General features: G+C 36.7%; 3 protein-coding genes and 1 pseudogene across 3 annotated transcripts in view; 1 reads left to right on the plus strand and 3 right to left on the minus strand.

Moving 5' to 3' along the window:
- Positions 1-803: 803 nt before the first annotated feature.
- On the minus strand, positions 804-1724 carry LOC134497303 (olfactory receptor 5A2-like). The gene has a single exon (XM_063302972.1). It carries the CDS (start codon positions 1722-1724, stop codon positions 804-806), a length of 921 nt encoding a protein of 306 aa, XP_063159042.1.
- An 8648-nt stretch (positions 1725-10372) lies between these two features.
- On the plus strand, positions 10373-11745 carry LOC134497304 (olfactory receptor 5A1-like; annotated as a pseudogene).
- A 3220-nt stretch (positions 11746-14965) lies between these two features.
- Positions 14966-16681, minus strand: LOC134495499 (olfactory receptor 6F1-like). The gene has a single exon (XM_063300993.1). The coding sequence runs from the start codon at positions 16666-16668 to the stop codon at positions 15640-15642; it is 1029 nt and encodes a 342-aa protein (XP_063157063.1). The 5' UTR covers positions 16669-16681; the 3' UTR covers positions 14966-15639.
- The window catches only part of LOC134495498 (deleted in malignant brain tumors 1 protein-like), a 91415-nt gene continuing 89527 nt past the window's right edge, over positions 16637-18524 (minus strand). Inside the window, exon 29 of the mRNA XM_063300992.1 lies at positions 16637-17573. The gene's annotated coding sequence lies outside the window, so the exon portion shown is untranslated. The remainder of the gene's footprint in view (positions 17574-18524) is intronic.

Raw genomic sequence — 18524 nt, forward strand, 5'->3', positions numbered from 1 at the left:
TGTGAGTGTAATAAAATGTCCTGTGCATAATTTTGTAGATGGTTTGCAGAGCTAAGGAAATGTGACAGTCTCAACTTAGTCAAAATTATGAGCCAAATCCTTCAGCATATCTTTAGCCATTCTTTATGGGTAATTTCATTTTTATTTAGTCATTTTAACATTAAGCTTCTTTTCAAAATAAAACATTCTGAGGGAAGAAGAAAAAAAAAGAAAGAAGGAGAAAGATGAGGAGGAAGAGTGGGGGAAGGAGAAGGAGAAGATCAAAAAGGATAAATATATATAAACCTATGCTGATAAATTTATTAATGCTGTCACTAATAAACAATCTTGTGAAAAAGAAATATTGGCAAAATGTACATAAAAGTGAGAGGAGAAAACAGGTGGAATTTTCCAAAACAGGACAATCATCACTGTGGAAACATCACCAAACTTCAGCTTTGGAAACCCATAGATGTTACCAGCTTAAATAACTTTTGGAGAAGACACCTGGTCAAAAGATCAGTCAGGCTCATAAAATGGACGTAGGAACTCCTTCAAGAAGTTGGCTGTAAATGATCAGTGTGCAGCCATCTGCATTATGCACTTTATATTTCCTTGATATAAATTTAGCCTTTCCAAATGTTAATGAAGTGATTGAGCTTGCATAGAGCAGTAATACCAGGTTCCCCTTTCCTCCCCTCTCCCACCTTTTCTCCAGTCTCCCCACATATACAAACACACATACAATCACCTTTAAAGGAAACACAGGATCATCTTTAAAGTCCCACCTGTAACTGATGAGTTTAATGAGTTAGATCTAGCATTTATTTTTTCTTAAACATTCCTTCAAATGCTCTCTTCACTTCCTTATTTTTCAGACTATAGATAATTGGATTCAGCATTGGGGTCAAAATGTTATACTGAATAGAGATAAGCTCATCCAGTGTAATGAAAGAAATATTGCTGGGTTTCATGTACTGGGACATTCCTGTCATATATTGTAAGCCTACCACAATGAGATGGGAGCTACAGGTAGAGAAAGCTTTGCTTCTGCCTTCTGCAGAATGAATCTTCATGATGGTGGAGATGATGTGAACGTAGGAGACCAATGTTGGTAAGAAGGAACCAAGCCCACACATAACAGCAAAACACAAAAGGATCACATTATTAAGGAAAGTGTCAGAACAAGATGCTTTCAACAGTGGAGGAAGTTCACAGCTGAAGTGATTAATTTCATGGAGGCCACAGAAGTGTAAGCCAAAAATGGGTACTGTGTTTAAGGTTGCAGATAACAAGCCCATAAGCCATGCTCCCAAAACCAAGTACATGCATATTGCTTTATTCATGATCATTATGTAATGAAGTGGATGACACACAGCAGTGTATCTATCATAAGCCATTGCTGAAAGTAGGAAAATCTCTGTAACACCTAGCAGAAGGGTACAAAACATTTGCAAAATGCAGAAAGTGAAGGAAATGGTCTTTTGCTTCATAAGAAAATTCATTAACATTTTAGGAACAATATTTGTTGAGTAGCATATATCAACAAAGGACAAATGAGATAAAAAGTAGTACATGGGTGCAGAGAGAGAAGGACCCATTCTTATTATCAGAATGATTGTGATGTTTCCTGACATTGTGATCAGAAAAATGATTGAAAATATCAAGAAGAACCAAATCTGTAGTTGAGGATCACTGGAAAGTCCAAGCAAAATAAAGTCTGAGGAGTCAGTTTGGTTCTCCATTTCTGCTTACGTATCTGTAAAACAAGAATAAACAGGCAAGTAGAGATATAAGAAACCAGTTTGGTGTAGTGGTTAAAGGCACCGGGCTAGAAATCAGGAGACTCTAGTCCTGATTCTAGTCCTGCCTTAGACACAAAGCCAGCTGGATGACCTTAGGCCAGTCACTCTCTCTCAACCCTAGGAAGCAGGCAATGATGAACCAGTTCCAAAAATCTTGCGAAGAAAACTGCAGGAACCTGTCCAGGTAGTCACCAGGAGTCAACACTGACTCAAAGGCACCAAAACGATAAAGGTATAAAGCAGTACAGCTCAACTTTTTTTTTTTTTGGTACCTTCTGCCTGTTTTGACTCCTAGTGATGACTGCCTGGATAAGTTCCTGCAGTTTTCTTGGTGGATCTTGAAGAACATTGCTTTCACCTCACAATTGTATTCACTTAAGTTTATGCATGAACAGTTTGGTTCCCTTTTACAAAGGAAAAAGAAAAAAAAATCATCAGAACACGGATAATTTTGACTCATAGGCAGAAACCAAGTTAATACTGATGGAACAATATGTTAACCTTAAGCTTTAACTCAAACAAGAAAATGAAGAGTCCTCCCAGTGTATTCTATTATTAGGACAGCTATCAAACTGTATTTCTGGAAAACCTGAGATTTTTCTAAAAGCTCATTAGAATTCCTAAAGTTAAAAGGGGAATAAGGATGCCTAAATAACCCTGAGGGTTATTTTAGCTGTCACTGCTTAGTGTTATCTCCTAAGTATCCAAAGGGTAATGGGCAAGATGATTTAGAACATGCTCTAGAAATCTCTGTGAAGTTTTGAGAATCTATATCAGAGTCATCCAATGAGTCAATGTGGAATAGGGGTGGTTCAAAAGCAGAATGTTTGAAATCTGCCATACACTGGCACCCCATTAGTATTTCAGAGAGAGGAATTTTCCTATTAATCAGTCCTACCTGTAAATAAAGAGGAGCATTCAGATAGTTTAAGAACTGGTCATTGTTTAAGAAACATACTTGTCATTATCTAGATTTTTGAAGACAGAGGACGGTTGCAAGAAATGAGGCAGAAAAAATTCACTTACCTTTCAAAATGAACCTTTAAGTTTGGACAGAAAAAAAATCCCAAAGTTAAAGCTGACTTATTTAGGGGACTTTTTAGTTAAACCCTTGGTTCCTTCATAAAAATGCTTGGCCAGGAAGTATTGTGGGGATAATACTATCCGTTTTATATAAAGATAATTTTAATTCCACCACCTAGAAGAGAATTATTCCAGAGGGGAAAATACTCCTACTTGAAACTTCTTGCCAGTAATTATCAAAGTTAGTAGGTATACTTAGCTCTCTAGCACACTTGAGCGAGCGAGCGAGCGAGAGAGAGAGATCTACTTAACTCCTTAATATATTTTTCTGTGTTATTAATCTTTCCTACTGATTGGCAATTTTGAAGAAAATACCAGACAGGGTCTATGTTTATGCACATTTAACCTGAATTACCATATCACTGACTTTTAAATTTCTCTGGACATGCTCAAGTAATCTTATCCTTACTTTGCACCACATTCATTTTGGTATGCATAACTTTACTGGGAAATTATGTGTAGGATCTCCTCTACAATTAGGGGCCTTCAATCAAATTAATGAGCCACTGATTTTTAAAATAGGGCACACTCATATAAAGCAGCTTCTTGATAAACATTTTATGGTAAATGAGAGGCAAATTCTAGCTTAGCTTTAGACACTTAAGTCAAATTAAATTAATAGGAAGCAGCATGCACTGGAACTTGCCACTTTGTTCAACATGACAAAAGCACCATTATGAAGTTACACTGCAATCTCTCCTCCCTTTGGGCATGCATGCAATGTAACAATCCAAGTGGAAGAACTTATATTCCAATAGTCTGATCCATCTACTCTGGCAGCTCTTTTCAATAGACTATTGATAATGTTCCTAGTAATGTTCCTAGTTGCAGGACCTAATTTTATATAAGGCTGCTTCTGGGGGCATTTCATTATTCACCATCAAGAAAGATCCTAGTGAATTCAGAGGGTTCACTGCTACATATCATCTGGATCTGGAACACTTCTGTGTCATTTCCCACCACCATAAGACTTAGAAGCAAATGGCAAGCAGGCATACCAATTTGATTTTTAAATATATCTATAAATCTTGTTCATTATGTTGTGTTTCTCAAACTGTGGCATAGTCAGTAATGGTCTCCCAATTTCATTTTTCAAGGGCATCTTGGAGAAAAAAAGGAAAGTAATAATTGTACGAGTCACTTTCTCCAGCAAAAGCACAATAGATAAACCAGTTGTAGCTCTGCAAAGCCCCTCTTGCCACAACCTGCCGCTAACTACCCGGCAGTACTCAAGAACCAGGTCACACATTTCATTATTTAAGGAACCATCAATTCCATCTTGACTTATAACTGGAGCAATCAAAGAACCATATGTTTCTTGGGAAAACATCAGTTCAGTCTCATTAAGATTCAGGTACTGCTTATCTGAATACTGCTTATCCAGAACCAAAGAGACTCCAGATTTCTGCCATTTTGTTAGCCTGACCTAGGCAGAGATGAGATGTTTATCTGAAAGAGATAGGTTTGACTAAGATAAAGTGACTGGCCCAGTGTCATCTGTGAGAGTTAGATGACGTTTTTTTTAATAAGAATTTTATTCAATTTCAAAATATATAGTTAAAATTTTGTTGTTTATTCGTTTAGTTGCTTCCGACTCTTTGTGACTTCATGGACCAGCCCACGCCAGAGATTGCTGTCCATCATCAACACCCACAGCTCCCCCAGGGACAAGTCCGTTACCTCTAGAATATCATCCACCTTGCCCTTGGTCGGCCCCTCTTCCTTTTGCCCTCCACTCTTCCTAGCATCAGCATCTTCTCCAGGGTGTCCTGTCTTCTCATTATGTGGCCAAAGTATTTCAGTTTTGCCTTCAATATCATTCTCTCAAGTGAGCAGTCTGGCTTTATTTCCTGGAGGATGGACTGGTTTGATCCTCTTGCAGTCCAAGGCACTCTCAGAATTTTCCTCCAACACCACAGTTCAAAAGCATCGATCTTCCTTCTCTCAGCCTTCCTTATGGTCCAGTTCTTGCAGCCATATGTTACTACGGGGAACACCATTGCTTTAACTATACAGACATTTGTTGTTAGTGTGATGTCTCTGCTCTTAACTATTCCATCGAGATTTGTCATTGCTCTTCTCCCAAGGATTAAGCATCTTCTGATTTCCTGACTGCAGTCAGCATCTGAAGTAATCTTCGCACCTAGAAATACAAAGTCTTTCACTGCTTCTACATATTCTCCCCCTCTTTGCGAGTTATCAATCAAACTGGTTGCCATAATCTTGGTTTTTTTGAGGTTTAGTTGCAAGCCAGCTTTTGCACTTTCTTCTTTCACCTTCATCATAAGGCTCCTCAGTTCCTCTTCGCTTTCAGCCATCAAAGTGGTATCATCTGCATATCTGAGATTGTTAATGTTTCTTCCAGAGATTTTAACTCCAGCCTTGGATTCCTGAAGCCCAGCATGTTGCATTATGTGTTCTGCATACAAGTTGAATAGGTAGGGTGAGAGTATACAGCCCTGCCATACTCCTTTCCCAATCTTAAACCAGTCCGTTGTTCCGTGGTCTGTTCTTACTGTTGCTACTTGGTCATTATACAGATTCTTCAGGAGGCATACAAGATGACTTGGTATCCCCATACCACTAAGAACTTGCCACAATTTGTTATGGTCCACACAGGCAAAGGCTTTAGAATAGTCAACAAAACAGAAATAGATGTTTTTTCTGAAACTCCCTGGCTTTTTCCATTATCCAGCAGATATTGGCAATTTGGTCCCTAGTTCCTTTGCCTTTTCTAAACCCAGCTTGTACATCCAGCAATTCTCGCTCCATGAATTGCTGAAGTTTCCCTTTCAGGATCTTGAGCATTACCTTACTATCATGTGAAATGAGTGCCACTGTTTGATAGTTTGAACATTCTTTAGTGTTTCCCTTTTTTGGTATTGGGATATAAGTTGATTTTTTCCAGTCTGATGGCCATTCTTGTGTTTTCCAAATTTGCTGGCATATAGCATGCATTACCTTGACAGCATCATCTCCCAAGATTTTGAACAGTTCAGTTGGAACGCCATTGTCTCCTATTGCCTTGTCCATTTCAGTTCACTGACACCCAAAATGTCTATCTTTAATCTTGACATCTCACTAAGAACCACATCCAATTTGCCCTGGATCATAGATCTTACATTCCAGGTTCCAATGGTGTGTTGATCCTTAGAACATCGGTTTCGCCGTTCACCACCAGCACCATTGGCCCCTAGCCGTCCTTTTGGCTTTGAGCTAGCTGCGTCATCATGTCTGGGGCTAGTTGAACTCATCCTCTGTTCCTCCCCAGTAGCATTTTGACTGTCTTCTGACCTGGGGGTCTCATCTTCCAATGGTATACCAACATATCTCTGGTTGTACTGATCCATTTAGTTTTCACAGCAAGAATACTGGGGTGGGTTGCCATTACCTTCCCCAGGGATTCCATTTAGTCTGACCTCCCTGTCACGACCTTCCCGTCTTGAGTGGCCCTTCACGGTTTAGCTCATGGCATCATTGAGGTGCTCAAGCTCCAGCACCATGACAAGGTAACGATCTTTTGCTGAAGGTAGTTAAAATACAGTATGGGAAATATAGGAAAGCAAGAAGATAGACCTAAAGAAAAAAGAAAAACTGTAAAAGTGAAGAAACTTATGTATATGTGGATCTTTCCATTGTTATGCATATAAAATCTCGCAGCTCTAATCATATATAAAAGTCGATTTCCATGTTGCTTCCCTAACTCCTTCTCCATCAACCCCAAGAGAAATATTTCTGGTTTCTTTTATATGTTCACTTTGAGAATCTTTTGAACAATATTACATATTTGGTCCCAAAACTTTTTCGCCTTCTCACAGGTCCACCAAAGATGATAAACAGTTCATTCACCCTATAAACATTTCCAAAAAACATTCATTGCCCCATTATACATTTTTGACAACTTATCAGGGGTTAAATACCAATGATACATCATTTTATTTAAAAAAATATATTTTAGATTATAATTCAGCATAAATTTCAAACCTTTGGTCCACGTATTTTCCCATTGCTCCAGCATAATATTATAACCAAAGTGCTTAGCCCATTTAATCATACATTCCTTGACATGTTCATCTTCCAGATTCATCTGTAACAACAGAGAGTCAGATAACATTTTTGTGTGTGGTTTTGGTGTGGGGAATGGATGAGCTGATTGCAGAAGGATTGTAACATACTCAGATCATGCGTATTTTGTTTTTGAGCAAGCGCAAATGTGATTGGATAGTAAATAACTCTTGGTAATTGCTATTATCTCCAAGTGAACTCAAATATAATGTGAATTTGGCAGAATGTTTAAAGGAGTTGTTGAGAACTTAGAATGATTTAAAAAAACATCTTCTAAGTTGTTTAAGGCTAACACATGACCTGCATCCAGGCTTTATCCTATTTCTCTTCATGCTTAACCTGATTTCCCCAGATATGTTTCTTAGATCCTAAGAAAAGATATCTGTTAACATCACAAAGATATCAAAAATGACTAATTGTGTAACAAATGTTTGCTGGAAATGTTTACGGGGTGAAGGAACTTTTTATCATCTTTGGTGGACCTGTAAGTGTCGCTGCACAGATTAAATTGCAAGGTGAAACGTTATGTATACTGCCTTTTGTTCATACAGTAAAAGGAAATAAATATAACAATTAACTTTTTTCAAGTTAATCTCCCATTACAATTTCAATGGAAGATTATTATATTTTGTACCCAATATTAGAGGGAATAGGTGTAAACTATTTTATTATTGGCATATCACTCCAGTTATGATTGTTGAATGGCTTTATTTTCCCATATCTTATGGCAAAATTGTAAAGTTCAGCAATTTTGGAAAATGATCCATACTAGAATGAAACAAATTTTTAAAATTTAATTCACATTTCATCCTGGGATACTAAACCCTGCATTTCTTCAAAGGATACTGAATTAGCTTTGTACATGCTAACTGCTGCAAGAATAAGCCTTTTATCGGGAAGGATATTTTATACTTTCTGTGGAAAAATGACTAAGATGTGGGAGTATGCTCTGATACCTTAAGTCTTAAATATCGTAAATACTATATTTTAAATCTAACACATAATGTAATACAAACTGGAACCCATTCCTAGATTACAATTGAATACATGGCATTGTTGTACCACATATAAAATTTGGTTTGTCTTTGGACAAAGTCTATATTTCAGTTGTATAGGATTCCTAAATTAGAAGAGACTTTTAGAAGTATGGATATAATTTATTGTAGATCACAATCTCATTCTGTGATTTATATAGTGTGTTGACCATGGTTGCTGATAATGATGTGTTGCTTTAAGCTTAATAATGATGTTCATGCTTTTAAAGGGATATAATATATTCAGTTATTGACAATCAATTACTGACATACTGGAAAATTACAATTTCTCTTACTTCTGTAAATCCCTTGTTTATTCATTTTTATTTCACTCTTTTATTCTTTTCTTTTGTTCTTTTCCCTTCCCTGTTTATATATATTTCCCTAAAATGCTTAATAAAATATATTAAAAAAAATATAACATTTCTAATTTTTGTACTGACATTTATTTCATTAAAGATAATAAGACAAAAATAAACATGATTTTTATGGTTTTGGAAGAAAAAGGAAATAAACCAAAATCACCATAATTATATTTTTTAATTAGGCTGTGCTCTGTTTTGGGGGAATCCCTAACCTTATGTAGAATGAGACAATTTGAAATAGTTTTTAACTTACTCTAGTTAGGGATTAGAGGGATCTCTAATTTCCCTTCTCACTGATTTAAAATCATTTATGAAGCTTTACCATCACACTGCGTATGTCATCCCTTAGCAAACATGACCAAAAGTAGCAAAAAAAAATTAATAACCTTTTGTAAAATATGAGCATAGTATTCTTTGATAAATACATATTTCCTAAACTGAGAGTTATCCTTGTGATTGGGCAATTGAGCAAGGGCAGAAAAGGGTTGCTTCTTAGTCAAAATATGCTTCCCAAGGATTCCTGGGAACTTTGGTGAAGTTACAAAAATGTTCTGAACAAGTAGTTGCTGTAGTAAACAAACAAACAAACCAATGGATTTAGATTAAAGAATGCAGTCTGGTTTAGAAGACACTGAGATTGCTATTGCTGGTATGAGTGGCTGAAAGAATGTCTGTATGGGGCTATAAGAAAATAATGTCACTTCTTCCTTGCTTATTCTACCAATGACCACCATTTGGCAACATGATAGTCCCCAACCACTTTTTTTTCCCCCCAATGGACTGGATTCTTTTGTTTCTCTAAATGCAGCTCTCTATTTTTCTATGAAAATCAGCATCAGATTGCTATGCATGTGTAATCAGAATTAAATTCTAAATCTGATCAAAGCAACTGCAGATATTTTTTTCTGACTTGACAACGTTGTATCATATTTTAAACAACTTTCTGCCCCATTCGAGGAATTTCTTAACATGTCTAGGTAGGGTAAATACTGGATCAAACCTATCATTCTTCTAAGAATTCAATTTCAGATATATTTTTTGAGTTTATAATTATGTTTTTGTTTTTATTTTATTTTCTATCCCACCTTTATCATTTTTACAAATAACTCAAGGCGGCAAACATACCTAATACTCCTTCCTCCCCCTCTTTTCCCCACAACAACAACCCTGTGAGGTGGGTTGGGCTGAGAGAGAGGGACTGGCCCAAGGTCACCCAGCTGGCTTTCATGCCTCTCTCTCAGCCCAACTCACCTCACAGGGTTGTTGTTGTGGGGAAAAGAGGGGGAGGAAGGGGTATTAGGTATGTTAGCCGCCTTGAGTTATTTATAAAAATAATAAAGGTGGGATAGAAAATAAATAAATAAATAAATAAAAGATGAATAAAGCAAAGGTGATTTGGAATATGAATGGCTATGCAAGTTTCACTTGTCAGTAACTCCTTAACTGACTTTTCTGGGCCTCTGTAGTTGCACATACTCAGGTAAAGACACATTTGACTTAAGATCAGCTGACCAATGTGACTTATATGACCATGCACTCTCAAAATAATATTTTTCCCTTTGAATCTGGATTGCTGTGCAACTATAACTAAAAGTATTGTTCTTTTATAGAGATTAGCTAGGATAGAAACAGCTCAGAAAACTTGATGGATGGTGACAGTACTTGAGAGCTGAATTCCATGTACCAAAGAAGTTGAAACATCCGTATTTCCCTTCTGTGCTCTGCAACATGATAGAAATTGGTGTCACAATGAATACATTTTAGGATGCAAGAACATTTCAGACAGTCATACATGCACACAAAAATCACCCGACTCAGTGTTGGAACTCTAAAATCAAATAATTTATCTCTGATTAAAAAGTGTCTCTTTTCCCTGTGATCCTGAAAAGTTACTATAAACCAGTATATATAATACTGAGCAAGATGCACCTCTAACAGACACAGGATAAAGCAATTACAGATCATTATTTATTTTCAGGTATGTTCAGCATGATAACAATTATGTTCATGGATATCTAACATGCAAAATGTGTCTATTTTTTTTCTCCAAAGAAAATCCCACTGACTTTGAAGGATGTATTTGCTAAATAAGTTCACATTAAATTACAGTTTTATACTTATTTTCATCCCTCCAAATGTGCAGAATCTTAGTCATGAAAACATAGCCATAGGAATGTAGTGTTAATTTCTGTTTATACCTGTGATTCTCTTTTTCTTTTAAACTAACAGCCTTGTGAAACAAGCCTCGATGGAAAATCTAACCATGGTGACTGAGTTCATTCTTGAAGGGCTTTCAAATGATCCAAAACTGCAGAGTCTCCTTTTTGTCATATTTTTAGTTTTTTATTTTGTTACTCTTGTGGCAAATATTACTACCATTCTGGTTACTGGAGCAGACTCTCACCATAACACCCCAATGTACTTCTTCCTTTCTCATTTATCCTTTGTGGATATCTGCTACTCGTCAGTCTCAGTCCCAAAGATGTTGCATAGTATTCTTGCTGACCAGAGGACCATCTCCATCAGTGGATGCATTGCTCAGGTGTTTTTCATCATCAAGTTTGCATGCACAGAATTTATACTCTTACCCTCTATGGTGTATGACCGATATGCAGCTGTATGCCTCCCACTACATTACCTAGAAATCATGAACAAACAAATGTGCAACCAGATGGTAGGGGGTGCCTGGGTGGTTGGCTTCTTCCATGCTCTAATTAATAGTCTTCCCATATTAACTCTGCATTTCTGTGGACCCAAAGCTGTGAACAATTTCAGCTGTGAACTGCCTCCACTATTGATTTTATCATGTTCTGAAATCTTGGCAGACCAGCTTGTGCTGTTGGTTTCCCTGGTAATGTTTGTCATGAGTGCCTCAGTTCTCACCTTGGTGTCCTATGTTCAGATCATCTCTGCCATCCTCAAAATGCCATTCATGGAGGACAGAAGCAAAGCTTTCTCCACTTGCAGTTCACACCTTTTTGTTGTTGGCTTGTTTTATGTGTCAGGCTTTTTTAGGTACATGAAACCTGCATCAGGTTCATCATCAGAGTTGGACAAAGTTGTCTCCATCCAGTACAGCATTTTAACTCCCATGTTAAATCCCATCATTTACAGTTTGAAAAAATAAGGACCTGAGAATGGCCATGAGGAAAGTAATGCAAAGGCTCAAAGTCTGAGATTTCTTCTATCTAACATGAGAAAAATGACTTCAAACCAACACCCAATCCTAGTATGTGTGCATGTATATATGTGTGTGTATGTTTATTTGTATTTTTCATGCCGTATTCTGTATATATTTATTTCATTATTTGACATAAAGCAACATATTTGTAAATAAGTTACTTTCCAGCCTATTCTATTGAGGAAGCCAAACCAAAAAAGGTAGAATTATGCAGGATCACATGTAAGATTCTGTCTCCAGCCTTGCCCAATCTTGATACATCCAGATGGGATAAACTTTGACAGTCTAATCCAACTTATTTGGAAGTTTATATTAAGCTATTAGAGGTTGTCCTCACTTAACAACAATAATTGGGGCCAGAATTTTGTTTGCTAAGTGAAGTGGTCATGAAGCAAATATGACCTGATTTTACAACCTGTTTTGCAGTGGCTGTTAAGCAAATCACCACAGGCATTAAGAGAACCACATGGCCGTTAAGAGAATCACACAGTTCCTCATTGATATTGCTTGCCACAAGCCGGCCAGAAAGGTAAAAAATGATGATCATGTGACCATGGGATGCTGCAACAGTCATAAATACGAATTGGTCGCCAAGCCCCCAAATTATGATCACGTGACCACAGGGATGCTGAGACAGTCATAAGGGTGAGGACCAGTCATAAGTGGGTTTTTCAGCACTGTCGTAAGTCAAAAGCATCACTAAACCAGTGGTTGTTAAGCAAGGACTACCTGTAATGGTATCATGAGCACTATCCAGGTACATGAATGCAATAGTCACAAAACGGCCAGCAAAAGTGCTCTCTGAAAAAGAAGCCATACATATTTTAGAGTATAAGTTCTATACAGTATGTACTGTATGGATAATAAAATAACATTTATATTAAAAGAAAAATGGGAGTCTTGAAAAAAGAATATTTTTACTAATTCTCAATTGGAAAAAAATATTAAAAAGGAGTGACCCAACATCTTTCTTCTCTGTGTGTGTAATATCTAAAAGACAATGGAACTGATCAAAGGGCCATGCCATTTCAATCTAAATTTCAAATACATTAGTAACAAGATTCATCAGTAAGAATATATGGCAAGGTAATATTCATAGATTTTGGCTGCCTTTCCATGTATACTGACTTGAAAGCAAGCTCCAGCAAATGAAATAATATTACTTTTGAATAGAATTGTATGGAATTGTACCATAGTCAAACCATATCATAGTCATAACAAACTCAAATACTTGCCATAAAGGAAGGGGAAAAGAATCATTCAGAGCCAGTATGTGGATGTTAAAATAACTGAACTTTTACAAAACAAAAATAATGTTTGGTTCTGGGGGCAGCACACATATATATTAAGTTCAGAAAAAGATCAGAGAAGCTTCCATTGATAAAGGAATTCTTCAACTGACAGGAAAGGTTTTCTTAATATTTATGCAAATAGAACACACTATATATATATGGTGGATAAGGCAGCCAGTTTGGTGGTGTGGTTAAGGCATCAGGCTAGAAACCGGAAGACTGTGAGTTCTAGTCATGCCTTAGGCACAAAGCCAGCTGGGTGACCTTGGGCCAGGCACTTTCTCTCAGCCCTAGGAAGGAGGCAATGGCAAACCACTTCTGAAAAACCTTGCCAGGAAAACTGCAGGGACTTGTCCAGGCAGTCTCCAAGAATTGGACACAACTGAACAGATAAAAAAAAGTGGATAAATTAGGATAGCACCTTTTCTAGGATTTGCATTCCAATGTGCAAATGTTGCTGTAGAGAGTTGGAATAAGATTCTGGATTTGAGTCAATGCTCACAGGTACATAACTGCTATATGTGTATTTAAGATCCTATAAGCCCATCCCTGCATCTCTCATGTAATATTTTTAGGACAGATATTTTTACTTCTGTGCCTGTTAGCAACAAATATATTGTACAGTTTGCACACTGAAGACTCAAGCATTTATACCATCCTGACTGGTTACCTCCTGTTGAAAACACAGCCTTCCTTTGCTATCTAGAAATGTATTTACAAGCATTTCTAAGAAGGATAAACCATGAAGGATACTGTATACTCTGCCTATGCCTTAGCAGTTGTAAATCAATTATTTTAGAATTAGGATCCATCACTAGTGAGTCAACATGCTCCAACTGTCTTTGGTCCACATTCTGTGTAGGAGGTTTGTATCCTTGTGGCTCTTGCTCTTTCTATAGCTAGGTGCAAGAGACAAGTGACTCACTGGAAGACTGGAAATATATATATATATTTTAATTTGCTCCAGAACAATTTTTTAAAAAGTGACTCACTATAATATGCTAGCTTTGGACTAGTGCAATGATAATTTGAACTTTTCCCAGCTTGTTGGTTTCCTGGTGAGTCATTTTTACCACAAAGTTGAAATTCAGGGTAAAATAGGTTAATTCATAACAATGTTTTTCCTCCTCCAAAGTCTGTATATGGCTCCAACCTTTCCTTCCCCAGTTATGGAAAACAAAAACTATCCTTTTCCAAATCCAGTTTTGTTAATTCAGGCTGTACCTGGGCAGCCATACCAAAAGGGACATTTAAAAAGAATTTTATTTTGAAGTTTGCTTGTATACCATGATTTTGTGAGAATAATGCTTTAAATGTTTGGCAGGTCTGTCCTCAAATCAGAATACTATTTTGATCATGCTGTGGTCAGTTGCTGACTTTTGGATGAGTTGTGAAATCATATGGGCAGGGTCCTTTGGACAATGTTTGTTGACTACCAGTGACTGGTATGTATAGATAACAGTATAGGATATATGTGAGTGAAGAGTTAGACTGTGAACTTAAGTTGAATTAATTACATAATGAAATACTTTCTTATACAAATAGAGTATTTCATATGTGTCTTTTTATAGATCTCTCATATATCATGAATTCCTTTTGTGTCAGCGTGGATCTATTAGTGTCGAATTATCAGCCATTTGAGATACAAGTCAGGACTCCACAATAATGCTTGACTGATGAAGGCTATAATAACAGAATCTTAAAAGCTTGATAGTGTTTTCCCTTCCTTTCTTCTTATACTCCAGGGAGTTAAGGCAGAGTCAGCCTCAGTTTTTTCTAATGTTTTGTTAAGTTTCCTGGGCTTAAAGCATGTTCTTGCAACTGTTGCTATATAGTTTCACCAAAGTCATCCCTGTGGCTCCTAAAATTAATTGATTTTAGAATTCATGTTTTGAGTGGAGACGGAGATTCAAGGATACATACTGCTGAGCTCCTTATTTCTCTGCAGTAAAGCAGAGGGGCTGTTTCTTAAATAACATTTAGAGACTTGGTGTAAGTCATTTATCAAAACTACCATACTGCTTTTAAACAATGCATTTTAACAATGTATGAAGGATGCCTAAGTCTCCCTCTGCAGTAATCTTGTTTCCTTATCAGTTGTAAGAATGGGGTCTTTCATTAATTGATGAATGCTGAAATGATCTTAGATCAACATGCCATATAAGACCTAAGTAACCTTGTGGCTCTGGTTAACTGGTGCAAGAGAACAGTGACTAAATGTAACCATCTGCTTCTGGACTTTTATTATCAAAATACAAAGCAAACAAATGACTGATCATACCAGAGAAAAGTAAGGATTGTAGTCATACATTGGAGAAACTTGGGTTTCATGAATATGATGCCAGGAGACCATAAGCATAAAGGACTTATTTATTTAACCAGTCCTTTGGAAATTAGAGTTGCTCTGATATGTGATGAATGCAGTCGAGACAAAAATTCTCTCTTTAGAGTTCCTCTTGAGAAACTCGGAGAAGGTAAGTGCTCAGAAGGGAAGGAATGAAAAGCAATTTAATGAAATTGCATTCCTAATTTAGACCATTTCACATCAAGCGTAATTTCCCTTATTAATGCTACATGGGGAACACCCCAAGGAAGAATGGAACTCCATTTTTCCAGAACCATACTCAGGACCTGGGGGGGGGGGGGGAGAACACACCAGGATGGCTCAATATGTTACACAGAACTGACTCTGTATAATTCTACAACTTTGTAAGAAAGCCTTTACATAAGCTAAACAGTTTATTTTATTTTGTAATTATGCCAATAATATTTATTTAATTATCACATTAATTCAGGTTACCCCACCTAGGCAACATCCCAATATGACTGGGAATTTTATAATCCAATGCAAGTGGACAGTATGTTTTTGGGGAGGGGGTGCTTCTTTATTACTCTACTTCTAATGCAGTTTGGTTTCTGTATGAGCCCATGTTTCCCACTGATAGCTCTCTTCAAGGCATCTTTGACTTCTTTGTTTCTCAGGCAATAAATGATAGGGTTCAGCATGGGAGTGACCACTGTGTAAAACACAGACACCATCTTGTTGAAGTTCACCGAACTGATGGAAACTTTTGAGGTTGGACGGACATACATAAACATCAGTGTGCCATAGAAAATAGTTACTATAGCCAGATGGGAGCCACACGTAGAGAAAGCCTTTTGCCGTCCTGTAGTTGAGGGGATTTTCAGAACAGTGACAATTATGAAGATATAAGAGATCAGAATGAGGAAAAATGAACTAACAATGACACTAGTAGCCACAATGAAGTTGAACAGTTCAGCTTCATGGGGATTTACACAAGACAGTTTCAGTAAAGGTGATGCATCACAGAAAAAGTGGTTGATCTCATTTGGTCCACAAAATGGCAGCCTACAGACTGCCACCAGTGGAGGAATGTTAATTATGAAGGCACTGATCCATGAACATACAGCCAGTTGATGGCAAATTTTGTTATTCATGAGGTTTTGATACCGTAGGGGATTACATATGGCTAAATAACGATCAAATGCCATGATTGCCAAGATAAAACATTCAGCTGTACCAAATGAAATTAAAAAGTAGAGTTGGGCAATACAGCCAGTGTATGTGATAGAGTTGTTTTTTGTTAGGAAGACTTCTAGAATTTTGGGAATAATATTGGATGTGTACCATATCTCTAAGAAGGAGAAGTTGCTGAGGAAAAAGTACATGGGGGTGTGGAGACGTCTGTCAATGTGTACTATGCTGATAATGAGCAGGTGCCCACTCAGAGTCAAGATATAAATGAGCAACCCTACAAAGAAGAGGAGAAGCTGAAGATTCTTCAGACCAGGGAAGCCCAAAATGATGAAATGGCTTACTACAGTTTTATTCTCAATGATCATATTTTGACCTATGGAAGAAAAAGAAGAAAAACAAAACCACAAAAACAAGACAGGATAATATAACAACAACAAATCAAAATGGAACTAGGCCAGTGTTGTTAGTCACTAAATTGTAGTCACTGTGTGAAATGAAACATTTTTATTTATTTATTTACTTAATTTTTATCCCACCTTTATTATTTTTTATAAATAACTCAAGGCAGCGAACATATGTAATACTCCTTCCTCCTCCGATTTTCCCCACAACAGCATCCCTGTGAGGAGAATTCAGCTGGGAGAGTCTGGCCCAAGGTCACCCCACCACTTTTCATGCCTAAAGCAGGAGTAGAAATCACGAAATCCTGGTTTCTATCCCAGCACCTTAACCACTAAACCAAACTATACTTTAAACATGATCATTTACTTTAAACAGATTGCTGTGATACTAGAGAGAGAAAATAAGACACAAAAAGGGTCAGCAGCAGGAATGAGGGATAAAGCATGTAACAGCTTTCTTAGACAAAATATATAGATTATCAATATCATTATTGTTATTATTATTGGTGAACAGATGCCCACTTCCACAGTAGGACTTTGTACTACTCTTGTTTTTCCTGGAGTCTCTCCAAACGTATTTGGGATTTGAAGAGTCTTCTAACCTTGTAGAAGAAGTTTTTGAAGATATTTAGATGTTACAGGATGGAGACAAAATTGTTTTCTGAGTTCTATAAATGGAAGAACATCTGAAATTTGAGCATTGGATTTTGCCATCTGCTTTACTGTCAGTTTGACAAGTGAACAGGTACACAATTTCACAACATAGATGATTTATCGCTAGAATTCTGATTTGATTATTGTGCTAGATGAAATTGCCTGGTGTCTTCTGGACCATTGATTCTGGGGAAGTCTTTGTTTTCCAAGGAGCTCTGAGAAATGAAGCAGCAAAAGAGATATATGTTTCATGCACTATGTAATTTACACATGTATAAAATGCCATTTTCCACATTGCAGATATTTTTCGCTAATGGACACTTTTTACTCCATTAGACTGTTAAATTGAGTATTTATCAATTAATTTAACACTATCAGAAGTTTTCCCATCCTATACTATTCCAGCATAACCAGGTGCAAAATAGTGAGAAAAATGAGATATCATCTGTGGGCCAGGACAGAAAATTCTAATTGAAGCAGATGCTATAATTGAAGGAGAGACTCCAGCTTTGAAAAGACTGTAATGATTGAAACTAAGAAATAAAACCCAGATTATTTTTGAAGAACACATTCAGTAAAAGAGGAGATAAAATGGAGAACCTACAAGGGTTAGGATCCTTCACAAATTTCATTGGTTTTATTGCTGCAAGAAAAGGAGGTAAAGTAAGAGCTACAGTATTCTCATATTTTCATATTCTGTAGTATGTATTGTTGGGAACTATATAATTTGTGTGTGTGTGTATTTGTGTGTGGTTAATTTATCTACTATATGTATATATTTTCCCATTTGTATCTCAAAAAGAAGATTCAGTTTTACATGCTCAACCTAAGCTTAAAAACTTCACTTTAAACATTAGATACCCAGGGATATCTGGAAATAATCTAATTTAAATCTCAATTAAAACATTCTGTCTGTGTGTGTTAGGAAAGTAAGTTTGTGTTTGGGAAGGATTTATATAATGTCTCCTAGGTAAATATGTGCTATGTAAAAGTTGTGTGTGTGTGTGTGTGTGAGAGAGAGAGAGAGAGAGAGAGAGTATATATAATACTTGGTATTAGGAATCTAATAGTATAATTATGGGAAGGGAATGTTGCCATTTAAACAAAAATGTGGATTTTGATTCAGATCCCCTCCAACAATTATATGATATCATGATTCATGTTTA

Source organism: Candoia aspera, chromosome 4 (genome assembly GCF_035149785.1).
Source record: "Candoia aspera isolate rCanAsp1 chromosome 4, rCanAsp1.hap2, whole genome shotgun sequence".
Taxonomy (NCBI): domain Eukaryota; kingdom Metazoa; phylum Chordata; class Lepidosauria; order Squamata; family Boidae; genus Candoia; species Candoia aspera.